The sequence below is a fragment of the Crocodylus porosus genome, unplaced genomic scaffold, assembly GCF_001723895.1.
Source record: "Crocodylus porosus isolate Cpor-Errol unplaced genomic scaffold, CroPor_comp1, whole genome shotgun sequence".
In the NCBI taxonomy this organism is placed as follows: domain Eukaryota; kingdom Metazoa; phylum Chordata; order Crocodylia; family Crocodylidae; genus Crocodylus; species Crocodylus porosus.
The window spans coordinates 3,408,598-3,431,661 of record NW_017728943.1 but is presented as its reverse complement, the minus strand read 5'-3'; the positions used below and the strand labels follow the sequence as shown (position 1 = coordinate 3,431,661).

The following is a 23,064-nucleotide window of genomic DNA, read 5'->3' as shown; positions in this document are numbered from 1 at the left end:
GCAGCTTACTGGCAGAGCTGCTCCAAGTGCAGCTGCAACCACCCAGGTGCTGCTCAGTTACTCTCATCTCCAGCAGCTCCTGCTCCTCCCCCTGCTGCTGCTCTAGATGGGGAGAAAGCTTCAGCTGGGCAGCTCCTGCCCCATGTGTGGGGCTCTGGCTTCAGCTTCCAGCTGTGATCCACCTACTTGGCCTTGGCCTGCCTCAGGTGGATACTCATTGCACTGCATGGGCAAAGTGGATGCAAGGCAGCCGGGAGCCGGAGCCGGAGCCCTGCATTCTGGGGCAAGAGCTGCTCAACTAAAGCTTCCTCCCCACCTGGAGCAATGCAGCAGGGGCAGGAGCAAGAGACAGAGCCACTGCTGGAGGTGAGAGGAGCTGAGCAGCACTTGGGAAGCTGCTGGTAAGCTGTGCACATTATCCAGGACTGGGGCCAGCAGGTGCAGGCAGGAGTGCAGCGCTAGCTGCCCAGGCAAGGCTCAGCCACATGTGAAGCACCACAGGGGCAGCTGCAGGCTGGATCCAATCAGTTGGCAGGCTGGATTTGGCCCACAGGCCGTATCTTACCCACTCTTGCCTTAGAGGTATGAATAAAAACCAGGAGTCCTGGCTTCTTGTTCCCAACTCTGATGGTAGCCCCTCCTCTGGGTTTCCCCCGTGCTACCCTTCAGTGGCTAATTCCCACTTCCTTTCTGCAGACAACCACCCTCATTGGGCTGCTGAAGACAGCACGACTGCTGCGCCTGGTACGCGTGGCCCGCAAGCTGGACCGCTACTCAGAATATGGGGCAGCCGTGCTCTTCCTGCTCATGTGCACCTTCGCCCTCATTGCCCACTGGCTGGCCTGCATCTGGTATGCTATTGGCAATGTGGAGCGGCCCTACATGGAGCACAAGATCGGCTGGCTGGACAACCTGGGTGACCAGATTGGCAAGCGCTACAATGACAGTGACCTCTCATCTGGCCCCTCCATCAAGGACAAGTACGTCACTGCCCTCTACTTCACCTTCAGCAGTCTCACCAGCGTCGGCTTCGGCAACGTCTCCCCCAACACCAATTCTGAGAAGATCTTCTCCATCTGTGTCATGCTTATCGGCTGTGAGTTTCTGACTCTGCCTCCCTGCTAGGGCCCTGCTCACCCTCTGGGGAGGCAGCATGTAGCCAGGGGCCAAAGGAGCTGATTTGGGCAGAGAAGCAGATTATCCCATATTGTGAGTGTAAGCAAGGTGGGGAAAGAGTCTTTGTAGCCCCAGTGCCTGTGTGGCCTAGTGCAGGCACGGTCTAAGCTGCACCTGGTAGATTTATCCATCTGGGAGCCTGTGCCTCTTCAGTGCTGGGAATCCAGTGCAGCTGGGGAGACTCCCATGAAGGCTGGGGAGACAGGTTTTGGAAAGTGACCTGTTTCCAGATGCACAAGACTCTGAGCCTTATTGCATGGGACTCTTAGCCCATGTTCAAGTTAGAACATAGTAAAGTTAGACTGTGTTCTGAACAGTCACATTGTCATGCTTACTGCAATCGGAATAATATGTGCAGCTGTCATGCACTATGGACTGTGTATGTTTTATTTCAATTACTGGATCAGTGGATTGTAGGTCCCAGCCCTGGGACTACAATTGACCATAGTATCTCCATGGAGCAGTCTAATGCGAGTTCAACACATGTTACTTAATACGATCTGGAGGTACTCCTTGCTGGAAAAAGCATAGCTTTGCTACACTGTCATATGACATGAGTGCACTTAACATATGTTATTCTAGTTGAATGCACAGATGCACACGTTTGGGGTGCATTTAACTCACGCTAAGTATCCTGTGTGACACAGCCATCAGAAATGGCCTTTGCTACACAAGCAGAAGGGCCATGTAGGGGCTGCTAAACTAGGGAGAGAGAAGGCAGAGGGGCAGGCAGTGGAAACCCAGTCTGCCTCTCCTGCAAGTGATGCCCTTAGTTTCCAATGTGCTTTAGTCCTATAGCCTCTCCCAGTGCCAGAGACGCTTCCTGGCCCCCAGCATGGAGTCTCCTCCAAGCCAACCGTGTGCCTCAACCCCACACACTCGCACCCATTGCCAGGAGCCAGGATCAGCAAGCGAAACAACTGTAATAGAGAATTATAGTGCCTTTTGGGGACTGAGTCTATTATTGAAAAGAAGGAGTCAGTGAGATGGGGGTTAGAACCGATGACTCTGACTTGAGTGAGGGACCCCTTCCCCAGGGGTATTTGTCACTATCTCACTCCAAGGCAGATCCCCTCCATTCAGTCCCCTGACCCCTCCCTCTCCTTGCAGCCCTGATGTATGCCAGCATCTTCGGCAATGTCTCAGCCATCATCCAGCGCCTGTACTCAGGCACAGCCCGCTACCACACCCAGATGCTGCGGGTGAAGGAGTTCATTCGCTTCCACCAGATCCCCAACCCACTGCGCCAGCGCCTGGAGGAGTATTTCCAGCACGCCTGGTCCTACACCAATGGCATTGATATGAATGCGGTAAGTGAATGAGAAACAAAAGGGTGCTGCCCTCAGTGGCAGGCTGAGCTGTCACAAGCTTGATGTGGGACATGAAGTTGACATCATCTATCTAGACTTCAGCAAGGCCTTAGATACTGTTTCCCATGAGATTCTCTTGGAGGGTACTGGCCTTGACTAGCGAAGTGGGTTTGCAACTGGCTCAGAGGCTGATCCCAGTGAGTTGCATTTGATGGAATTGCCTCATCCAGGAGGGCCATCTTTAGTGGTGACACCCAGGGATCAGTGCTTGGGCCCATGCTCTTTAACACCTTTATCAACGACTTGGATGAGGGAGTGGAAAGCGCAATGATTAAGTTTGCAGATGACACCAAGCTGTGGGGAAATGCGAGTACATCTGAGGACAGGGTAAGGATCCAGGATGACCCTGACAGGCTGGTCCTGTGAGCTCAAGGCAGTCAGATGAGGTTCAACAGAGAGAAGTGCCGGGTCCTTCATCTGGGTAGGAAGAAACTTCATTATAACTATATGATGAGTGGTGGTCCACTGGTTAACACTGCATCTGAAAGGGACCTGGGGATGACAATCGACCAGAGGATGAATATGAGCCATCCATGCAATGAAGTCACCAGCAGGGCAAATAGAACTCAGGTGTGCATCAGCCAATGCATTGCCAATGGATTGAGAGAGGTGATCCTCCCCCTCTATTCAGTGCTGGTCAGGCCACAGCTGGAGTACTGTGTCTAGTTCTGGGTGCCACACTTCAAGAAGGATGTGGATAAGCTCGAGAGGGTACAGAGAAGGGCCACCCATGTGCTTAGGGGCCTGGAGGATAGGTTTTTGTTTTGTTTTGTTTTTTTCTGTTTTTTTGCACCAGTCCTGGAAGCACTGCAATACCAGGTCAATGCATGGAGTGGATGAAACAAGCTCCAATTCCACCAACCAATACCAAAAAGAATCTGCTCAATACAGACCTCCTATGGAGGACATAGATATATAATATTATCATAAAGCTCCTGTGAGGAAAGACTCCGGGAACTGGGTTTGTTCAGTCTGAGTAAGAGAAGACTGATAGGTGACTTGATAGCTGCCTACAAGTATGTCGGGGCAAACACCCAAGATCTAGGGGAGCAACTCTTCAGAAAGGCACACCTTGGGAGGGCAAGGTCCAATGGGCACAAGCTAGTTGAGGAAAAATTTAGGCTGGACATAAGAAAAAACTTATTTTCTGTAAGGGTATCTAGAATCTGGAATACATTCCCAGCAGAGGTGGTGCAGTTGCCATCCCTGGAGATGTTCAAGAGGAGGCTGGACAAGCACCTCGTTAAGGTCATTTGAGCCCAATTACCTCCTGCCCATGATGAGGGACAGACTTGATGATCTTACAGGTCCCATCTGGTCCTACTATTCTATGATATTAAGCAGAGGTTTGCAGCTAGGTCCTGCTGAGCCCTCACAGCATTGCTGACATGACTGTAAGGAGCAGAGTTGGCCCTGCAGAAAATGGTGCCCTAGGCAAACTTGCACAGGACTGCAGGAAGGGCAAGCGGACAGGCAACAGGCAGGGCTGCCCTTAAAGGAAGCCCAGCCCCAGCAGCAGGGCACTGCCACCCAGAGCTGCCTGTGCCCATGCCTTTGGCAGTGTTGGTGGTGGCTGCAGCTCAGCCTTCAGCCCCAGCAGGTCAGTGATGGTGAAGCCCTTGGCACACAAACTGGGGCTACCCAGTCACACTGTCTTCTCACTAGGCACCACTGCTTTGCCCTGCCTGTCAGCGCCCACCACCAATGCTGCTGCCCAGGGGGTTTTTACACCACTGCTCTGACTGGCTGACTGCAGTCAGCTCCTGGCGGGACCAGGGGGGCAGGCCCTGCTGCTCAGCCCCCAGGATTAGTTGCCACTGAAGTCTCCCAATGGCTTCCAACCAGTGCAAGCAACCGGGCGGAGAGAGAGAGAAAGAGAGAGAGAGACAGAGTATGTGTGTGTGTGTGTGTGTGTGTCTGTGTGTGTGATGCCCCCTTGACCACAGCACCCTGGATGGTCACCCATGCCACCTACCCCAGTAGGGAGGAAAACAGGAAGGAAGCTTAGGATTCAAGTTGCTTTGTGAAGGCTCCTGGTCTGCGGAGTGCCAGTGCCCTGGACAATCCTGAGCCCAACTCCTCGTCCCTTTGCACCAGGATCTTTCCATTCAGGTTGATGAAAGCAGGGAAAGACCTGAGCGTGTCAATATTGTTTGGGTGTATGGCTGAAGTGTGTATGACATCAACATCTCTCTGTATGTTTTTTCACCTACTCATCCTTTCACCCCCACAGGGTGGGGAGACCAATCTCTGTTTTTCTGTCTCTGTAGACCACCCCCTTCCATACTCTCTCTCTCTATCTCCCTGATGGTCAAGGAAGTCAGGAAGCCTGGGAGCCTGGGTACCAGGCTGATGCCTGTGTTTTGGAGCTGAGCTGAGAAGTTGGTTCAATGCTGGGTGTGCGGGAAAGACTCAATGAGCTTGAGTTCAAAGCACCCCACCGACATTTTTCAGCGCAGGGACGCTGATACACATGATTGTCCGGGCACTTTAATTAGCGTGGCTGTCAGAGCTGCACTAATTAAATCACCCCACCCCACCTCCCAGAGCACATCTATAAATACCTGGAGGTACTAAATTTTATGCACATTACCTAAAGTGCATTAATGAATGTGTAGACACGCCCAGTGTAACTTTAGTTTCCAAAGCAGATGTAAATTACATTGGTGTAAATGTGCCATGTGTCCAGGCCTTCAATGGACCCAGAGAACCAAAGATTAACATGATTCTATCACTCCACTACACCGAACAGTTAAATAGATTAAGGGATGCAAGTGCCAGGACCTCAGACTGCTTTGTCTTCCAATCACAACTATTCTCAAAAGTACTTTTCCGAAAGATACAGGAAAGGAAGGGTAACCAGCAAAAGCCTGGAAAGCATTAACTGAGGCTTTCATTTTAATAATATCCTGTAATCCCTTTTTCTTTTACTTTAGAGTTTTTATATGGAAAATCCCTTGTCAGGCAGTCTTTCAGCCAGAATTGAAGATGGCATTAACTGTCCCTTTTAAGATAGAAAAGAAAAAGCTAGTGCAAGTGAACAGGAGGCAGTGTATGGAGCTGTTGTAGTTAAAGTCTGTTCCTGAAGACAAAACAAGATCCACACATGGGAAGGAGGGAAAGGAACAGCACAGATAATGAAGGCAGCTGCCAACTCCTCCTGTGACCTCCCTGCTATGTAGTGTCATAGAAAATTAAGGTTGGAAGGGACCTCAGGAAGTCATCTAGTCCTCTCAAGGAGGGGTGACAGCAAAGTCAAGTCTCACATCCTAGGCGCTACTCAGAACTTGGCTGAGGCCAAGGAGATGGTGCTATCAACTGGGTGCCTGCTTCTGGTCCACTTAGGACCTCTCAGAATCAGATTGAAGAAAGCCCAGCAGTTCCCTGGTGGGTCCCAGACAAGCACTGGGGCAGGGCACATGGGGCAGTGGCCCTAGGCTCCAGGTGCCTTGCTCCATGGGCTCTGCTTGCTGGAATAAGGCTTGAGAAAGCATTTGTTAAGTGATGAGACTGAATCACATTTCAAAAACAAGAACATTAAAATAGAAAAAGGCATCTTCCCCTCACATTTTAAATTTCCTTGTTATTACAGGACAAAAGCAAAGTTTAAAATGATGCCTAAAGCCTTTCCAAAGCCAAAGCATGTGTTTGAGAATGATAAACTAAATATCAATAAAGGACATCTGCCATTTTTATAGTGGCTGGGACAGTAAACTGACACTAGCACCCAGGAAAGGGGTGAGGGGGCAAAAAAACCTCCTTTGCTCTGCATAGGTCCCTGCTTTCTCATTCGATTTTGCTTGCCAAGACACATTCAGCTCCTGTAATCAAAAACTGAACTAAGGACAATGTAACCATGCCACTACCAGAGCTGCTGCAGCCCTTAATTTCAGTCAAGCTGTTCAGCAAAGATCTTTGTAGCAATTACCATTTTTTGGACTATGGCACTCTTTGCAAGCTCTGGATGCAGTTTTTCCAAGGTGAAACTGATAAAGAATTGCCTGAGATCAAACACGATCCAAGAATAACTTAAAGGTTTAAATTATCTCTCAACTGAATATGAAATATCACAATGGCTTGATGTCCATCACTGACTGATGATTTTGCTGCAAGAAAGCCCAAGAAGTTTTGTTTCAGTAAAATTGAAATTATCTCTTCAATACCTTGAGATGTTTTCAATAACACTAGCTTGTATTTTATTTCATTTGCAAATTAATCGATTAAAAACCTTCAGTTAATTTATTAACATACATTTGCACAGCGATGTTCTTAAAAGGAATATTAGTATTCTGTGTGATTCCTTGCGACTGTAACAAACCACCAAAAGTCAGTGGTTTGGAGCTAGGGGACCTTGAACTTTACTTTAGATTCAGTCTTGCATTGTAAGCCAGGCCTGCCAGGAGCCCTTCCACCTGCCCTCAGCCCACTGTCCCCATCACCCCTGTGAAGGACTCCAAAGAATGAGGAGTAGAATACTTTATCTCCCTCACTTTTTGTTTATCACTTGGACCTAATTTTCAACACCAGTTTGAGATGGTTAATTTTAATTTCCATTCTCTTGTTTACCATCCATGATCAAAACACAGTCCTTGAGTGGTATCAGCAGACCTTTTTGTTTGGGCTAACCCAGTCCTTGTCTTCAAATTTTGCTGACTTTTATGGATGTAGGAGCCTAAGTCTGACGTCTGTTACTTTGGATAGTGTAAAGGAGAAGCCTGTGTACAAAGCATTCACGGCTCTGTGATATTACTGCCGAACACAGCTCAGATTGGACATCTGCATGAACAGTTAGAGATAAGCCCTACTCAGAAGGCCAAGTACAAACACCCCCAGCATTATAAATAGTCTGGTCCTGATCCACATTGTCTTCCTGGACTTTTTCATGATACTGAGCCAACCCAAGCCCCATCTCTGGGCTTCCCAAACATAGTGATTAGGCTCTGGTCTCTTAAACTTATTCTTATGTTTTCAAGCTGCACTCCAAATACCAACTAATCAACCACCTTGCCTGAGGCCAATATCACCATCTCTCTTTTAAAGATATGGGGAAACTGAAGCAGAGAGGTCATATACTAGGTTACGGCAAGTGTACAGTGGGTCCATGTTACAGCTAGGAGCTCTGCTGTGAAAAATGCCCCACCTGCTCTCTCTCACTCTGAGCATGCCAAAACCTAGAAATGAAGTGATGTACTTACTATCTTAAGGGAGCACTGAACTCTGGTATTCTAACTGGCATGTGCTTAGGTCTGGTCTGCCATGTTTCCAAAACCCGGTGCATGCTAAGCATGAGCAAGTTGGTGGGGCATGCTTCAGGGTGTCACTTCCAGACATGACACAGTAGGGAGGTGGACAAACCCTTTGAACACCATAGCGAAGGACAAAACTGGAAGTTCCTACCTCTTAGCCATGTTTTGTTCCTACTTAGCCAGTGAGTAAACCAGGAATTTGCAGCTATCAGGGTCTGTACAACTGCTGGGTGGTAGGAGAAGCTTCCCCATTTACACTGTGCCCTCTGGCTGAGGTGAAGTAGGCAGAATCTTACAGTCTCACTGATTATAAGGACCTACTGGAGCCAGGGACAGGAGGGAAGGCACTGTTCACTCTCTGCCCCATTCCCAGGCCCTCACTCCATCATAGTTGAACTCTTCCCCCTTAGAAGCAGCTTCTGACCCTGTTGCATGACTGCCCTATGGTGACCCTTCCCCTTGTATACACAGCTCAAATGCATCAGAACATCTTACCCTGCTGACTAGCAGAATATCACGCTATTCTTACACTGAGCAAAAGAGTGTACGTTTCATCACTACACCCTCCACCTGCTCCAGAAGTCATTGGAAGCTTTCTTTACGTTGCTATTTTTACCTTGTTTTCAGCATCTTTCTTTGCTGTTAAGAGATCCTGTTAAATGGGAAATATTTTCCATTAGTGTCTGTATCAATTGACCATAGTATATTATGAATGACTCATTCTTGCTGCTTCTGGAAATTAATGCAGATAGAGTTTTGTTAAGACAAATAGCTCATTACCAATTTATGGTATGATTAAGTATAGCTACGTAGAATAGCATTCAAGAGGATGAATGTGTTGCCAATGGGCACATGCAGAATTAGAGTTGTTATTGATTGGTAATTCCAATAACAAGTAGGAGTCTCAGTGGAGAACCGTTGTGCCAGGCATAGTACAAACACAAAATGAAAAGACAGTCCCTTTCTCCAAAGTACTTGCCATCTGAAGATGTGCCAAGAGATCCATGCCCAAGTTAATACAGGTAGAAGCAAGGAAGCAATACTGGTCGCCATGATGGGAAGAGGTTTCAGGACATCATTGCCCAACTGTTGAGATTTCTATGGTCATCCTAGCAAAGGGGTGGGTGGGAGAGAGATGATGCAAGACAAAGTCACTTGAAGGCTGTTTAAGGTAAGCTTCTGCCAATAATGATATGGTAATTGCTTCGCACAAGATTTTTGTGTTGTGCTTATACTCTGAGGTTGCAAAGAGGTTAGGGTTGAGGTGATTTTCTTGGAGTACATTTTTTTAAGCTTGATGGGTAGGTGTTTGTCTTGTGAGTGGTGTGAGATTTAAGGTGTCATGAACTAACCTTTCCTGGTTTTTAAATACCTGAATTGTATGAGGAAAGTAATAGGTAACAGATTGTCTCTAAGCAACCTTAGCTCTTCTCCAGACAACACTCTACAGCTGTGGACTGAACTCCTGTTTCATCATAGCAGCCATCTGGCCAGGCCACCTGTCTCTGCCTATCAGACTGGTGGTAGGTCCCTTCCCCTGAGCTTGTTTTGTAATCATGACCTCCTTCTCCTCATACAGGTGCTGAAAGGCTTCCCTGACTGCCTACAAGCTGACATTTGTCTCCACCTGAACCGCACCCTCCTCCAAAACTGCAAAGCTTTCCGGGGGGCCAGCAAGGGCTGCCTCCGTGCCCTGGCCATGAAGTTCAAGACAACCCATGCACCTCCAGGGGACACTCTTGTGCATTATGGAGATGTCCTCACCACCCTTTACTTTATCTCCCGCGGCTCCATTGAGATCCTCAGGGAAGACATTGTGGTGGCCATCTTAGGTAGAAGAATCCTTCCTTCTGGGCAGGGGCAGGGGAATGCAAATCTGAGGAAAGGAGAATAGATGTTTTGGGAAGAGAGGAGAGAATCACACCATTTTCCAGCTTAGCCAAATTCTCACCTGTTAGGATGAGAGCCAAATCCATCCTTGGGAAGACAGATATGTGGTTTGGCTTCCATTCTTCAGTTTAGGGCTTCTGCTTGCATCTGGTGTTGGGGACAATCATCTATCAGGACTGGGAAGGACCCCGGAGCTGGATGGATTCATGCTCTTTTTAGCCTTAGTCCTGCCTAGCTGTGCCTAGGCATGGATGAACTGGCTCAGATCAAATAGGAATCATCACAGGCCCAGCTTAATCCCAATTTAAAGCCCTCCAGGCATAGGCTGGTGATGGTTAGTGTCTGATAGTTCTTTATCCCCTGGTTGCTCCCAGAGTGCTGCCCCACCACTGTGGGGTCAGGCCAGGGAAAAGGCACTGGAATCATGAGAGAAGGCTGATCCCTGACTGAGGCAAGCAGCACCAGATATCTCCTTTCTCCTCATAGCCTTGGCTTTCCAGATCCTAGACTAGAGGTTCTGAGAACTGGGAGGAGTGCATGCATTTGATGGATGCCTCATCACACTGGGAGGAGAATGTCAGGATGCAGGTAACACATACAGAGGGGCATCTTTAGAGAGGCTGTTGGGCACAGGCAGACCCTATGTTTCTCTCTGGACCTGTAGCATCTAGGCTAGTGTCATCACCAGTCTGCTACAGTTCTGGGCTAGGGTCAGCAGCCATGAGAGGGACTCTCCATTGCCAATCTGAAATGACCCTATGATATGTTTGGACCCCAGGGGTGACTATTACACCCCCTGGTGGCTCCTGCCCCACTCTGGCTCCTGGAGTGCCCTCTTTTTCTCTCACCTGCCATGCTTTGATGGAACTAGTTGATTCTAAAAAGGGAGGCTGCCCCAGGGTCCCAGAGTGCTATTCTGCAACCATTGGGATCCCTCCTGGATCCAGCCAGTCCCTATCCTCTCCGTCAGATATTATGTGAGGCCCTCCTGGCCGCCATCCATGCTCCAGGACACCGGTTGCCTTAAGGGCTACTTGTGGCCTCCTTCTGCCCCTACAGCTATGCCCAAGCTTTGCAGGCGTTACTGGTTAATTAGTTACTGCAAATGGGCAGCTCGCCCCCTATACAATGTCAGGCCTTCTCAGGCCTCCAAGCCTTTATTGAGGCCTTGGTCTTCCTGTCCTCCACCCCTTTTCTCTAGCTGGGCTCCCTTAGCCTAGGCCCACTGCACTGGGTCTCAGCTTATGGGATCCAGCCCTGGTTCCACCCCTCAAACTCTGGGTCCCTGGCTCTGGGTTTTCCCCTCTCTGGCTCTGGCCTTTGCACTCCCAGCTTCAAGCCATCACTATATTGCTTTGCCTAACTCGAGCTTGTGCCTCCTTGACTTCCACCTGCCTGACTTGTGCCAAGCCCTGGCAGGACTCAAATACTCCCATGCCCCTCAGGCACTCCACTGACTGGAGCCTCTGCCCCTGGCAGGGCTCAATTGCTTGCCTCTCAGGCACCCTGTGGCTTAAACCTCGGTGCACCCTCAGGCACCCCCACTGTGGCATCCTCATCCTCCCTTTTAGCCACACCCAATTTGCCAGTATAACTTGAACACAAAAGGCAAGCAACCATTGAATAAAACTTTCCCTCCTGCTCAAGGTTAAACCAATACTTGGGTCTCTCAGGCAGCTCTTCCCTGCTGAGACCGCAGTCACCTGGTTGCTCCCAGCCCTCTCCTTCTTCTCTCCAGGTGCTGGCTTTTAAGCTCATCAGAGTGGCCCCCTCAGATCAGGTGATTCTCTAACTAGAGGTGCACTGATATATCGGTTGTGTACCAGGCTGGCACCAATAAAAGGAAAATTAACATTATCAGCTATCAGCTTCCTTTGGCTGATGTAGCCGATAATGTTCTCTGATAATTTAATTATGACAGGGCCCCTGATGCCTAGGTTCCCTCCAACAAGCTGGAATGACCCCAAATATACCCCTAGACCTTCACCGGGAAGCCAGTCTGGGCTGGAGCGGAGCAGCTGCCACAGTGTCCCAGGCGCTGGCATGGCATGGCACAGACTGCAGGCTGGGGCCAGGGCAGGCGCTGTAAAAGGTGCCAAATGCTGGAGATGTGACTGGGGTGGGGTGGGGAGGGGTGGGTGGAGCTGCCTGGCCTGGCCCAGCCCAGCCCAGCATGACTCAACCTGAGCCCCAGGGGGTCAGGGGCAGAGCCTGGCAGGGGCTGGGGCAGCCGCTCCCTCCTGCTGTGTGCAGCAAGGTCCTTCCCCCAGTGGGGAGCCTCTGGGAGTGGGGGGGGTAGCACTTTAATTAGAGCCACTCTGATTAAAGTGTTGCCATGTCTCCTGTATCAGCATCCCCATGCTTAGAAATGGCAGTGGGGGCACTTGAACTAAAGCTCGTTCAACAAGCTTTATTATTAAATATCGGTTATCAGATTGGTATTGGCCAATATGGCTGGTTATAATTGGCTATCACTACTGGCCAAGAAAATCTTTATCAGTCAACCCCTACCTCTAACCCTGGCACAGCTTTCCCTCCTTAATTCTAATGGGCAGTTTATGATTGCCACTCTGGCTGCCCTAGCAATAGGTGCTCAAAGCTTATGTGTCCCTGGCTGCCTGTTCCCCTGCAGCCAGCCCATAGTGAGTAGTCTTTCCCCACATGAAGACAGCCCTGTGGCTGCTGTGTCTTAAAGTACTGGGAGCCCTGGCTCCCTGTTATAGACCCACACAATGTTTGAAGGGTTATGCATCACTGGTGGTGACTTGCAAAGAATATGGGAGCATTACAGCACTCTACACCTAGAGAAGGACATGTTCAGCATTAGGGCATAGCTGTACTGCAGTTGCTGCCACTCATGTAAATACAATTTTGTGCTAGCTGTAAACTTGCTAGCTTGATGGCTGGCAGCAATGCAGTTGCAGTAGCATGGAGCTTATTGTGAGCTGCAAAACCCACCCAAGAGCTGGGTGGTTACTTGGGTGGTTAGACTATAATGATCTTTCTGCTACAATGGCTATGCTGTTATTGGCACTGGAGCAGCTAGGTTAAAGCCAGCTCAGGTATGTCTCTGCTGCCAGAACCAGCAGTGTGGACATATACTCTCACCACCGAGAACTTACAGGGACCTTGGGGGGAGCTCTATAAAAGGGTCAGCTGTTCCAAATGTATGGGACACATCACAATGTATGAGTGGGAGGAGTGAAACAATCAGGAGCAGGGATATAGAGGTGTGCAAAGAGCCAAGGAAAGTGAGGACACAACTGGGGACACAGTCTCACTCAACAGTCCTCTTGTTGAGTGAGACAGGACTTCAGAACACTTTCTGTGAAGCCCAAAAGCCCTATAGGCTTAGACTGGTCATTTGCTCTACAGTCTAATAATCCCCTCTCCATTGCACAGGGAAGAACGACATCTTTGGAGAGCCCATCAGCCTCTATGCCCGGCCTGGGAAATCCAACGCAGATGTGCGGGCACTGACCTACTGCGATTTGCATAAAATCCAGCGGGAGGACCTCCTGGAAGTCCTGGACATGTACCCTGCCTTTTCGGACAATTTCTGGAGCAACTTAGAGATAACTTTCAACCTGAGAGATGTGAGTATCAGACACAGGCATGGAGGGCTAAGGCTGCCCCTGCACATCACCTCCAACCATTGGAAGGAGAGCAGCCACGGGACTTGAGTGACCTTGAAGGGAATGACACTGGGTGGCTCCAAATGAGAAGCTGTGTACATTTTCCACTCAAGTTTTTTGCATATTTGCTAAGCACCACAGGCTGTGTCTTTGAAAAGCTTTTTCATGTTGCAGCCCCTCAAATCCCAAGTCAGTAAGCCTGCTTTTCAAAAGACCTCTGCATTCCTCAGAGGGGTCAGAGTATCATGAGAGCCCAGCACACAGGTGCTTGCAAAGGGAAGATTTTTGTGAAAATCTACAGGTCATGCAGCCAAGGCCCTGCTGCAGTTCTGCAGCTTTCCCAACACCCTTAAAATGCCCTCAAATTGATTTCCACCTGCTGCAAGGTCTTCATGCTTCAGTGCTGTGGTAGCAAGGTGGTCTTGCTGTCACACAAGGTGGTGATGGGCCAAAGTGTTGGAGACATGACAGTGGCATAGCATGAATCATCCAGTCAAGACATTTTGCTGTTATTGGCACTGGAGCAGATCAGTATTATGGCATGGTAGAGTACTATGTTGTCTTGCTGAAATGTGATCCTGTGTCAGCAGCAAGACTTAGTATTCTGATGTGACATGTTTCTCGTGATGTTTTGCTGTGATGTGACATTGCATCATCATGACATAATGACAACTCAAAATATTTTGGCACGCTGCTGCTGTCATCATTGAAGGACAGTTTTTCACTCTGTGGTTTAACAGAATGACATAGCTTCCACCTGTTTGTTTTATACTGGTCACACTATCACATACTGATGGGACAGTGATTTGTGTGGTAGCATGAAAGCATGCTTATGGGGTATCATGTTATTTTGATGTCATCACAACAACTACTTTGGACTGATTTGATTTGTGTCACATTGATACAGCATGGTGATTGAAGATATCCTCACTTTTAGATGGCATTGCCATGACAAAGTCATTACACTGACATGATACAATGGCAGGATGTCTTCATGCAGATGTCCTGACAGTGGTCCAAACCCAGTACAACAGTCCACATTTAGCCACATACTTTAGTCCTGTTAACTTCAAGCAACTACTCGGTCTATAAAATGGTTGAGACAGGATATTCTGGTGTCTTCAGCTAATCACAAACAAGCTTACTCAAAGAATAAAAAAAAAACCATGTTTTATGAATAATCAGGCAACACTCTAAATAATCAGAGAAACCTGCCAGCTGGTTTGTGAGAGAGAGATCTTTGTCCACTGCCTTCACCTAAGTGATCTGAAACTGCTGAGGTCTCTCATGAATCTGAACTTATTTCAGCCTCAAGACTGTCCAGCCGAAGTCCCAGGTTTCCTTGGGATGTAGCCTGCTGTGGTGTCAATATATAGTCCCTGGGGCCAAAGCCTCTGGCTGGGGAAGGGAATTGAGGCAGTTATCTTCCCACAGAGGAGGCCCTGAAGAGAGACACCCTTAGTCCACCCTGCACTCAGGATGAGGAATGGGCTGAGGCTCAGCTGGGATAAACCCCAGTCCCCTTCTGTTACCAAACTCTCTTCTTCCTCAGGCAGATAGCATTCCCCGCTCACCACTCAGTGAGGAGTACGACTGCAACTACCGCCGTGTGCGCCGGCGCAGACACTCCCTCTGCAAACCCAATAAGACTGGTAAGTCCTGGCATCACTGTTCCCTGTCTTCCCCAGGATATCAGCCTGGCCCACGCTGTGTTCCTCTACTCCTATCCCATGTCTTCACTTCAACTGTTAGTCATGCCGTGACTGGGCTTCATGTAGAAGGTCCTGCCCTCAAAGGCATCTCCTGCCCTCAAAGGACATTTCTTTTGTCTGTTAGGGTGGTAGGGTGACCATCATAGAGGACATTCAGGTTTTCTGCTACTCTGTCTTCTGTCCTGTATTGACACAAAACCGGATGCCTTTATGTCGTCTATTTCTCTCTTCAAGAGAAAAATAGAGGACATAAAGGCATCCAGTTTTGTATCAATAGAGGACAGAGGACAACCAACTGTCCTTTATGATGGCCACCCTACAGATTGCAGTGGGACATCAGTCTCTGCCCAAGCCACCCCTGCTGTCACCAGCCTTTCCTCCCTCTTTCCCTCATGTTCTTGCTCTCCTTGGCTCCTTCCCCAAGCTCTGTAGTACCAGCTGTGACAGGATGCACAGTTCTCAGCTGGGCCAGGGCTGAGTTAGGAAAATCTGGGGTCAGACACATGAAAGGCTCCAGAGCCAGTGTGGGATGGAGGGGGGAAACCTGCACTTCACCCCTGCCAGGATTGGGTCTGATCAGCTGAGTGCTCTGGTGCACTGGGGGGGCGGCAGGGAAACCTTGTGCCTGGGAGAGGCCTGACCAGCTTTTTATCTGCTGCAGTTCTAGTAGGACCCAGGCCTCATCCTAAGAGGTGGAGCAGAGCAGTGACCTACCCATGTTGGGCCCTCCCATGTGAACTGATGCCAGCTGGCCCATATGTTCTCCTCCCCATGAAGTGGAGCTAAGCACTAGCTAAACTATCCTGTCCTCCCTCCACAAGGCAACACTAAGTGCCACCTGATTCCACACAAACCTGGGCAGGTGCCCACCATCCCTTTTGTCCCAATCCCCATGAAGAGCTCCACAAGTTTCTTTTGTGGACCATCATGCTGTTCAGCATTGTGATGGCCACGGGGCCCAAGACAGGACCATGATGACCTGTCCTTCCCCTTCTCCTCCCCTCACCCACAGATGCTGATGCTGGCATCTCAGATGTGGAGCAGTATCACACCTACTCTGAGCTCACCAACACCAAGGACACCCTCAGCAAGGAGCAGTGGGATGACCTGGGCAGCAGCACTACCCCCTGCTCCCAGACCAGTGATGATGAAGCCAAACCTGCCAGTCCCACCAAAGCTGAGCCCTTCCTCGCCTCTGAGAAGGATGATTTTGTCCCACCTGTGCTCAGCTTCGTCACCACCAACAACGGGGGCACTGACATCAGCAGGCAGTCAGCAGATGGCACCCAATCTTACGCAGGTACCAGGGCCCACAGCCTCTGAGGACATGGGTGAAACTCATGGGGTTTACGACTGGCAGCTATCAAGGCCCCAGTTATCAAGGCTCTGTGCACAGAGCTAGAGGGGCTGAAAAGCCCATGGACTCTGTTTCTCAGCCCTTTGGGGGCTAGGCAGTGTCTGTGGCTCAGGAGAAGGCCTGGGAGGAGGTAGTGTGGTGCCGGGCAGCTGAAGGAGAATTTCTGCCCTCCAGAAGATGGAATTGAGTCAGGCCTTGTGGGAGGAACAGCCCTGCTTCTGATGAAACTTGCCCTCTCTTTGCAAAGCCCAGCTCTCCCCTCCCTGGCATCCAGGTCCCTAGTAATAGCAGCATCACTTCATCTTCAACTTAAGGGGTCCCTGACAACAAGGGTTTCCTAGGGTCTCCTGCAGAACTGCCCTGAATATGGTCCTAGTTCACTCATCCCCAGAAGACCACCCCCTTCTTCCCTTGAGTCTGGATGGGGTCCAGCTAAATTGCCACAATGAGTCTGCCTGCTTCCTGCAAATAGGATAGAAATCTTATGTTGGTGCAGTGTCCCCACCTGGCAGCACATGTGCTCCTCCTCCCTTTGTACACATAGGGTTTTGCCTGCTCCTGGTAATGCCGGTTCTGCATCACAATGAGCTGCTCAAAGCACCTGGAACCACGGCTGGTGGGCACTTCTGCTATCCACAGGGCTCTGGAGTCAATGTGTGCCCTCTTGCTGGCAGGCATCATGCTCTGCTGGTGTGTGTACAGCAGCTTCAGCCTGGGCAGGGGCCCATCAGTGTGATGGAAGACGGGGAGGGGCCTGCAGGAGGGTGAGCACATTAGGGGAGCAGAATGGGAGCCCTGGGAGGATATATCTGTTTTGCCTGAGCACAGCTGAGGATTCTCCTCTCTCTCCAGCCACCCCCTTGGACATCCCCAGTATGTTCACCTTCTGGGAGGACAGAAACCCAAACCTCCACCCAGAACCCTTGCAACACTTGTCCTTGGTCCACAATTCCCAGGACCTTCCTCTGCACGTTGACTACCGGCCAGGCCAGATTGAGTCCAGGCTGGAGCTCCTGCAAGCCCAGATCAGCAGGTAAGTACTGGCCCAGGGCTCCGAACCTGGGTTTCTACAGCCCTCTGTCGGGCACACTACTCTGGTTGCATGCAGGGATCTGTCTCCTGCAAGACTTTCCCAACCTGCTGCAAGTGCAGCTCCCTAGAAATTCTGCAATGCAGCACAGGTGCCCCCTGCTGGCTCTTTTGGTCATTGCAGTCCCACGCTCATGAAAGAAATGTAGAAGCAGAGGGACCTTGGGGATTATCTAACACAACCCCCTGCAGGCCAAGGACTTGCAGCTCCCCAAACTTAGCTGCTATTAAACCATCTCATCCCCCTGCTGCAATTATTGTCAGCAACAGCTGCATTCGTAATTCCTCAGCAAGAACCAGACTGATTTAATTACACAGGATGAGGAACCAGACCCTCCCCACGGATAAATGCTACAGTTCACTTATCTGAAGAGCTGTGATCTGGTTGGCCTTGGCCCAAGCCAGTCCCCAACTAAAGTGCAGTCCCAAGGATGAACTGTTGCAACCAGGTTTGATCACATAGCAGCGTGACCTGGTTTTCAGCAGAGCCCCTTCACTTCACAGGAAGCTGTGCATGCTCAGAACCTCTAGAAACTGAGATGCTTCAATCTTTGTGCCCAGATCTAGAAGTAGGGAGCCCAGCTTTAGGCCCAGGAATGATTGGGCCTCAGTTTTTCATGTGTCTTTTTACTAATGTTAAGTGCAACACTTGGAGTAGAGTGCCCCCTGGTGCCTCCATTGATAATCAGGTCAGCTTCTTAGTTCAGGTCATTATTGGGTCTGATTTCAGTTGGAGCCTCCATATGCAGCTGCAGTAGAAATGATGACATAAATCCTTAGAACAGGGGCACTGTTGTTGTGGGTCACACCAGAGGCCCTGTATCCAGCATCCTGTCTGCCTGTGGTCAGAGCCAAATACTTTGGAGGAAGCTGGAAAGCATCCCATGGCAGATAAACACTCTGCTCCCTAAAGGCCTCTTCCAAAACCCTGACAGTTCAAGACTGGAGCAGGAGGTTTCATCTCCCTTCTGACAGCTCCTTCGTGAGCACTAACACATACAAGACCAGGCTTTCCTGGATCTATATAAAGAATATCTTAGCAGGGAAGGGGAGAAGCACCTTACCCAAGCTGGATGGGGAAAGATTTAGCTTCTGCACTCTGTGAAGTCTGCAGGGTGGTAACAGCATCCCAGTCTTAATGATGCAGCCATCTAGTACCTACCCAAGGGAGGAGGAGCTAAAACAGCTTTGGGAAATCAAAGCGCAAGTGAGGACACTTTGCTTGCCCCATCCCACTTCAATCCTTGCACAGTCACGTTGCCTCTACATTAACGAATCCCTGCAACCTGCCTGTGGTCGCCTGCCAAGGTCTTCTGACATTTCATCAGGGTGGTTCTGATAGGAAAAAAGCTACACAAGCATCTCCATGGTGTCCTGTGACCTAGGGCATCCTAATTCCATCTCATGGAGCCAGGGGTGCCTCTGCAGAGGTTTTGTCTGCCCTGCCATGAGTACAGTCCAGTGTGATCTGTGGTCCTGCTTCCAAACTTCATGACAATTTTTCCCAGCTGAGTTCAGATGCTCTCCGCTTCCCTGGGGCTGCCAGAAGGAAACTGCTAACCCCACTTATTCTAGAAGTTGGCCCCATGCTAATGCATGCTCATGCTGGTCTGCTCTGTCCCACAGGTTGGAATCCAGGATGTCTTCAGACATTAATATAATCCTCCAGATGCTGCAGCGCCAGCTGTCCCAAGTGCCACCTGCCTATAGTCCCATCTCACCATCCTCCCATAATCTAGCCATGTATGGTATTGTTCCCAGGGGCATGGAGCCTGCTTCACCATGCACACCACTTCAGGAAGAGGACCTGACTGCTCCTGGGCAGGTAAACAGCCACACATTGGGAAGTGAGCACTTTGACCTGTCATAGTGTCTCAGCACCTCACTCAGCTAAGCAAATCCAGCCCCAGCATGTCCTGACCATATTTCTTCTTGAAGCCCACCCATTCCCAAGCAAAGCCCAGGAGCCCTAGAGAAGACAAGTCTGTTTCCATGGAGGTGGGAAAGGTCTCCTCTCCCAGCCAACATTTGGATCATCAGGCCACAAAAGAGCCGCTCTGCCCCCTACCTGGTAGGGCTGTGCGAAATCGCTGTGTATTGATTTGGTTTCGGAATCGGATGTTTCGGAGGACAGTGATTCGTTTCGGCGTTTCGGATCACTGTCCTGTTTCATTTTGGCCAAATCTCCTCTGAATCTGTTTCAAACAGACTGCAAGGGAAGCTTCACACAGCCCTACCCAGCTGGATGGGGCTTCAGGCTGGGGGCTGCAGGGCCCCAGTGGGAAGCAGAATAGAGCCATGGGTGGTTTGTCCAGGGGTGGTGGGGGAGGGCTGCTGCCCTCCATGCAGGTGAAGAGACCCCCACACAGATCTCTGATCCCTGTCACACTGGGTTGTGGGGCAGGGAAGCAGCACAGAGCGGTGAGCAAGCCTGCTGGTCCCTGCCGCAAAACTCAGCTCTGCAGGAAGCAGAGATCCACACCGGGGTCTTCCTGCCATCACTGCTTATCCCATGCTGCCCTGGTGACGTGGGGCTGCGTGGGGTGGGCAGCGGTGGCAAGGATACCCCGGCACGGATCTCTGCTCCCTGTGGAGCCAGGTCATACAGCAAGGCAGTGCTGGTCCCTGCTATGCAACCTGGCTCTACAGGGAGCAGAGATCTGGGGGTGCATGGGGCGGGCAGTGGCAGGGAGGAGACTCCGGCACAGATCTTTGCTCCCTGTGGAGCCAGGTTGTACAGCAGGGATTCACCAGCTCTAAGTTCAATTCCCCAACCCCTGGTTCAATTCCTCAGCTCTCTGATCATTCCCCCAGCTCTTCCTGGGGGGCGCAGGCCCCCAGTCTGCATGCGGGTTTCCAGCAGGCTGCCACTGCAGGCTAAGGTCAGCAGCAGCACCACAGTCTTCTCAGCATGGGCTGCACCCAGTGGCTGCCATTGGTCCCAGCCTGCAGTGGCAGCCTGCTGAAACTCTACATGCAGATTGGGGGCCTGCACCCCCTGGGAAGAGCTGGGGGAAGCAATCAGAGAGCTGGGGAATTGAACCAGGAGCTAGATGTCAATATCAGAGCAGTCCTTCCCCTTCCTCTTCTTAGTTTTTGTTTCCCTGCAAGCCTGGCTTCAAAACTCCAAAATTCTCTGAAACATTTCCAAAACATTTTGGAGCCTTCTGATTCATTTTGGAGCTGTTTCAGAGCCTGCTGTGTTGATTCAGATTTGGTGTTTTGGGCACTGAAACAGCCCGAAACACCTCCAAAATGAAACAGCTGCCAAAATATTGCACAGACCTGCTACCCGGTCATTGCAATAGTAACACAGTGGAAAGGATGGAGACTTGGCTTTCAAGCATGATCTTCTCCTCCTTCCCCTTTGGGACAGAGGTGCTGGGCTGGAGCAGACCTCACACCCTCTTCTCCAAATGACCAATGAGGAGAACAATGAGAAGCCCCTCTTCTGCTTTCTCCATGCAGTGCAAGGAGGAGCTGGCTGAGAAGGCTACTGCCTCCCCACATCCATTGCTCCTTTTTGGGACCCCTGTATATCTGCTTCTCCTCTCCTCTGACAGTCTGGGCCCTGCCAGTCAGCCCATGGCCACCTCAAAGCCCATCCTATCTCAAATCATCCCTTCTATCACATCATCCCTTCTGATCCAGCAACCTGGGGCCTGAGGTGGTTCAGCACCCAAGGGACTCAGGCCAGTTGATTTTCTAGAATGAGAAAACCTACTGACATCCATGCCACTTCCTGGGGGCTACAGCAAAAACTAACAAGGGGGGCCCTTGTGAGCTCCACACATGGATCATCTGCCCTGTCATGGCCTGAGGAAAGCAGTGGCCCTGCCTGTGTGGGGGCCACTGGTGAAGCCATGCTGCTGTGACTGCTGAGTCAGTCCACCCCTGGGTGCCATATGTCACTCAGGCCATATGACTGACCCACTAGGCCCCTCTGTAAGGACTCTGAAACACCAGCCTCCTCCTTCCTGTCACAGGGGAGGCTTCCTCTATTCTGAGGTGTTCCTGTGAAAAGGCAAGAGGCTTATTCTCTTTGACTCTGGTGATACGAATGGAACAACAGCATGCAATCTCTCTGTGGGCCTTACACCTCCTTCCAGCCACAAGACCCTGGAAGCCTTCCTTTAATTTCATAATAACAAGCCTCATTTCTCCTTTTGTTCATCTTCCTTCCCCAGAGCCCAAGCTATACAGAGATAGAAAAGTTTCACTTGAAATCCAGGGACTCCTTGTCAAGTGGGATACACCTGACTGTGGCATCCGACGAAACCATGACCATCAACTCTGAGCAGGAACACCATTCTCCCACCCTCCCCATCCCAGAGCCCCACCAGAGGGCACCAAGTACTCCAGGACTTTACCAGAGCATCCGTTTCCCTTCGCTCCCTGAGTATCTTGAGGCATCTTCTGAACACCTGGACATTCAGAGACACCTCTCTGACCCCCTGCTCCCTGGAAGTTAGAGACATGTAAGGAACATAAAGAGACATAAAGGAACCTCAGCTAAGAACTCATGTAGCAGATATTGATTTTGACCATGGGGGTGAGAGGTGGAGGACCCAGTTATTGGCTCAGGAGAACAATTTGTAACGGTCTTCTGCCATGAGGAAGAGAGTATAAAACGGGTGGCTTCAAAGACCATCATTCTCCAGCAGTTTATGTAGAGTAGATTTCAACTGCGCATCATAGAGTGAACGCAAAGCAGCTCATTCATAAAAAGCTGCTGGGCTGGTTGGGTCAGTAGGTACCCACTTTCTCTTCCTTGCCAAGGCATTCCCTGACATTGGTACAAATCCTGTTGACAGAACCAGACTAGGCCACAAGGATAGGAAGGCAAATCCTTGGCTGTCCACCAAGAGGACACCCTGCCATCAGTTCTCTTGAGCAGGGGCCATACCTGCCTTTGTATTTATACCATGCCTAGTGCAATGGGGCCTTTGGTGATACCATAGCAGTAGAGAAGGTACTCTATGGAGGGGAGAAGTGGGGAACTGACAATGGCATATTGGGAGGAGTTAAAGGCTCAAAGTCCAAGGTATGGAGGGGCAGTTCTCGTCCCACCTGACTAACATTAAAGAACAGGGAGATGGTGGTCATCATCTCTCCATGTTGCCTCAGTGCAAGCTCCTGAGTGCAGGCTCCTGCAGCAAAGCTGATGGACCTAGAAGCTGGCCCAAAAATGCTTCCTCCAGCCTGCATCCAACTTTCACACATCCCTGGCCCCTTTCCAGATGAACCCAACTGTTCCCTGGCTTGGGTGGAAAGCACAAAACTCGTAAGCACAATCCTGGAAAGCAGATGAGGAAACCAGCCCCCAGGCACATTTTTGGCCCTTCCTTCAAAAAAGCCTCTTTTGATACAGATTTGATAGATGCTTTCCCTGAGGAGTCCCTGTAGCTCCCTGTAGGAGGGTGCCCGACTGCCCCAGCCACCCTGCCACTTGGTTAGATGCTATAATGGTCCTAGGCTGCCTGCTGAAATAACGTACTGAGCTCCCTGTGAGAGTAGCAAAACTGTGAGCATTTCTTTCTCTGGAGTTTTAGCATACACTTTGCTAATAAAGATGTTTTTGGCACCTAA

The 23,064-nt window shown here is 50.2% G+C and overlaps 1 protein-coding gene across 2 annotated transcripts in view; it reads left to right on the top strand.

The window, feature by feature from the left end:
• Positions 1 to 23,064, top strand: part of KCNH6 (potassium voltage-gated channel subfamily H member 6) — a 128,266-nt gene extending 105,202 nt beyond the window's left edge. For both annotated transcript variants that reach the window (XM_019548469.1, XM_019548468.1), the window contains 9 exons: positions 697 to 1,096; positions 2,287 to 2,486; positions 9,372 to 9,624; positions 13,085 to 13,278; positions 14,870 to 14,969; positions 16,042 to 16,329; positions 17,239 to 17,419; positions 19,102 to 19,300; positions 21,663 to 23,064. In XM_019548469.1, the coding sequence (XP_019404014.1) occupies positions 697 to 1,096; positions 2,287 to 2,486; positions 9,372 to 9,624; positions 13,085 to 13,278; positions 14,870 to 14,969; positions 16,042 to 16,329; positions 17,239 to 17,419; positions 19,102 to 19,300; positions 21,663 to 21,947 (2,100 nt within the window). In that variant the 3' untranslated portion in view covers positions 21,948 to 23,064. The remainder of the gene's footprint in view (positions 1 to 696; positions 1,097 to 2,286; positions 2,487 to 9,371; positions 9,625 to 13,084; positions 13,279 to 14,869; positions 14,970 to 16,041; positions 16,330 to 17,238; positions 17,420 to 19,101; positions 19,301 to 21,662) is intronic.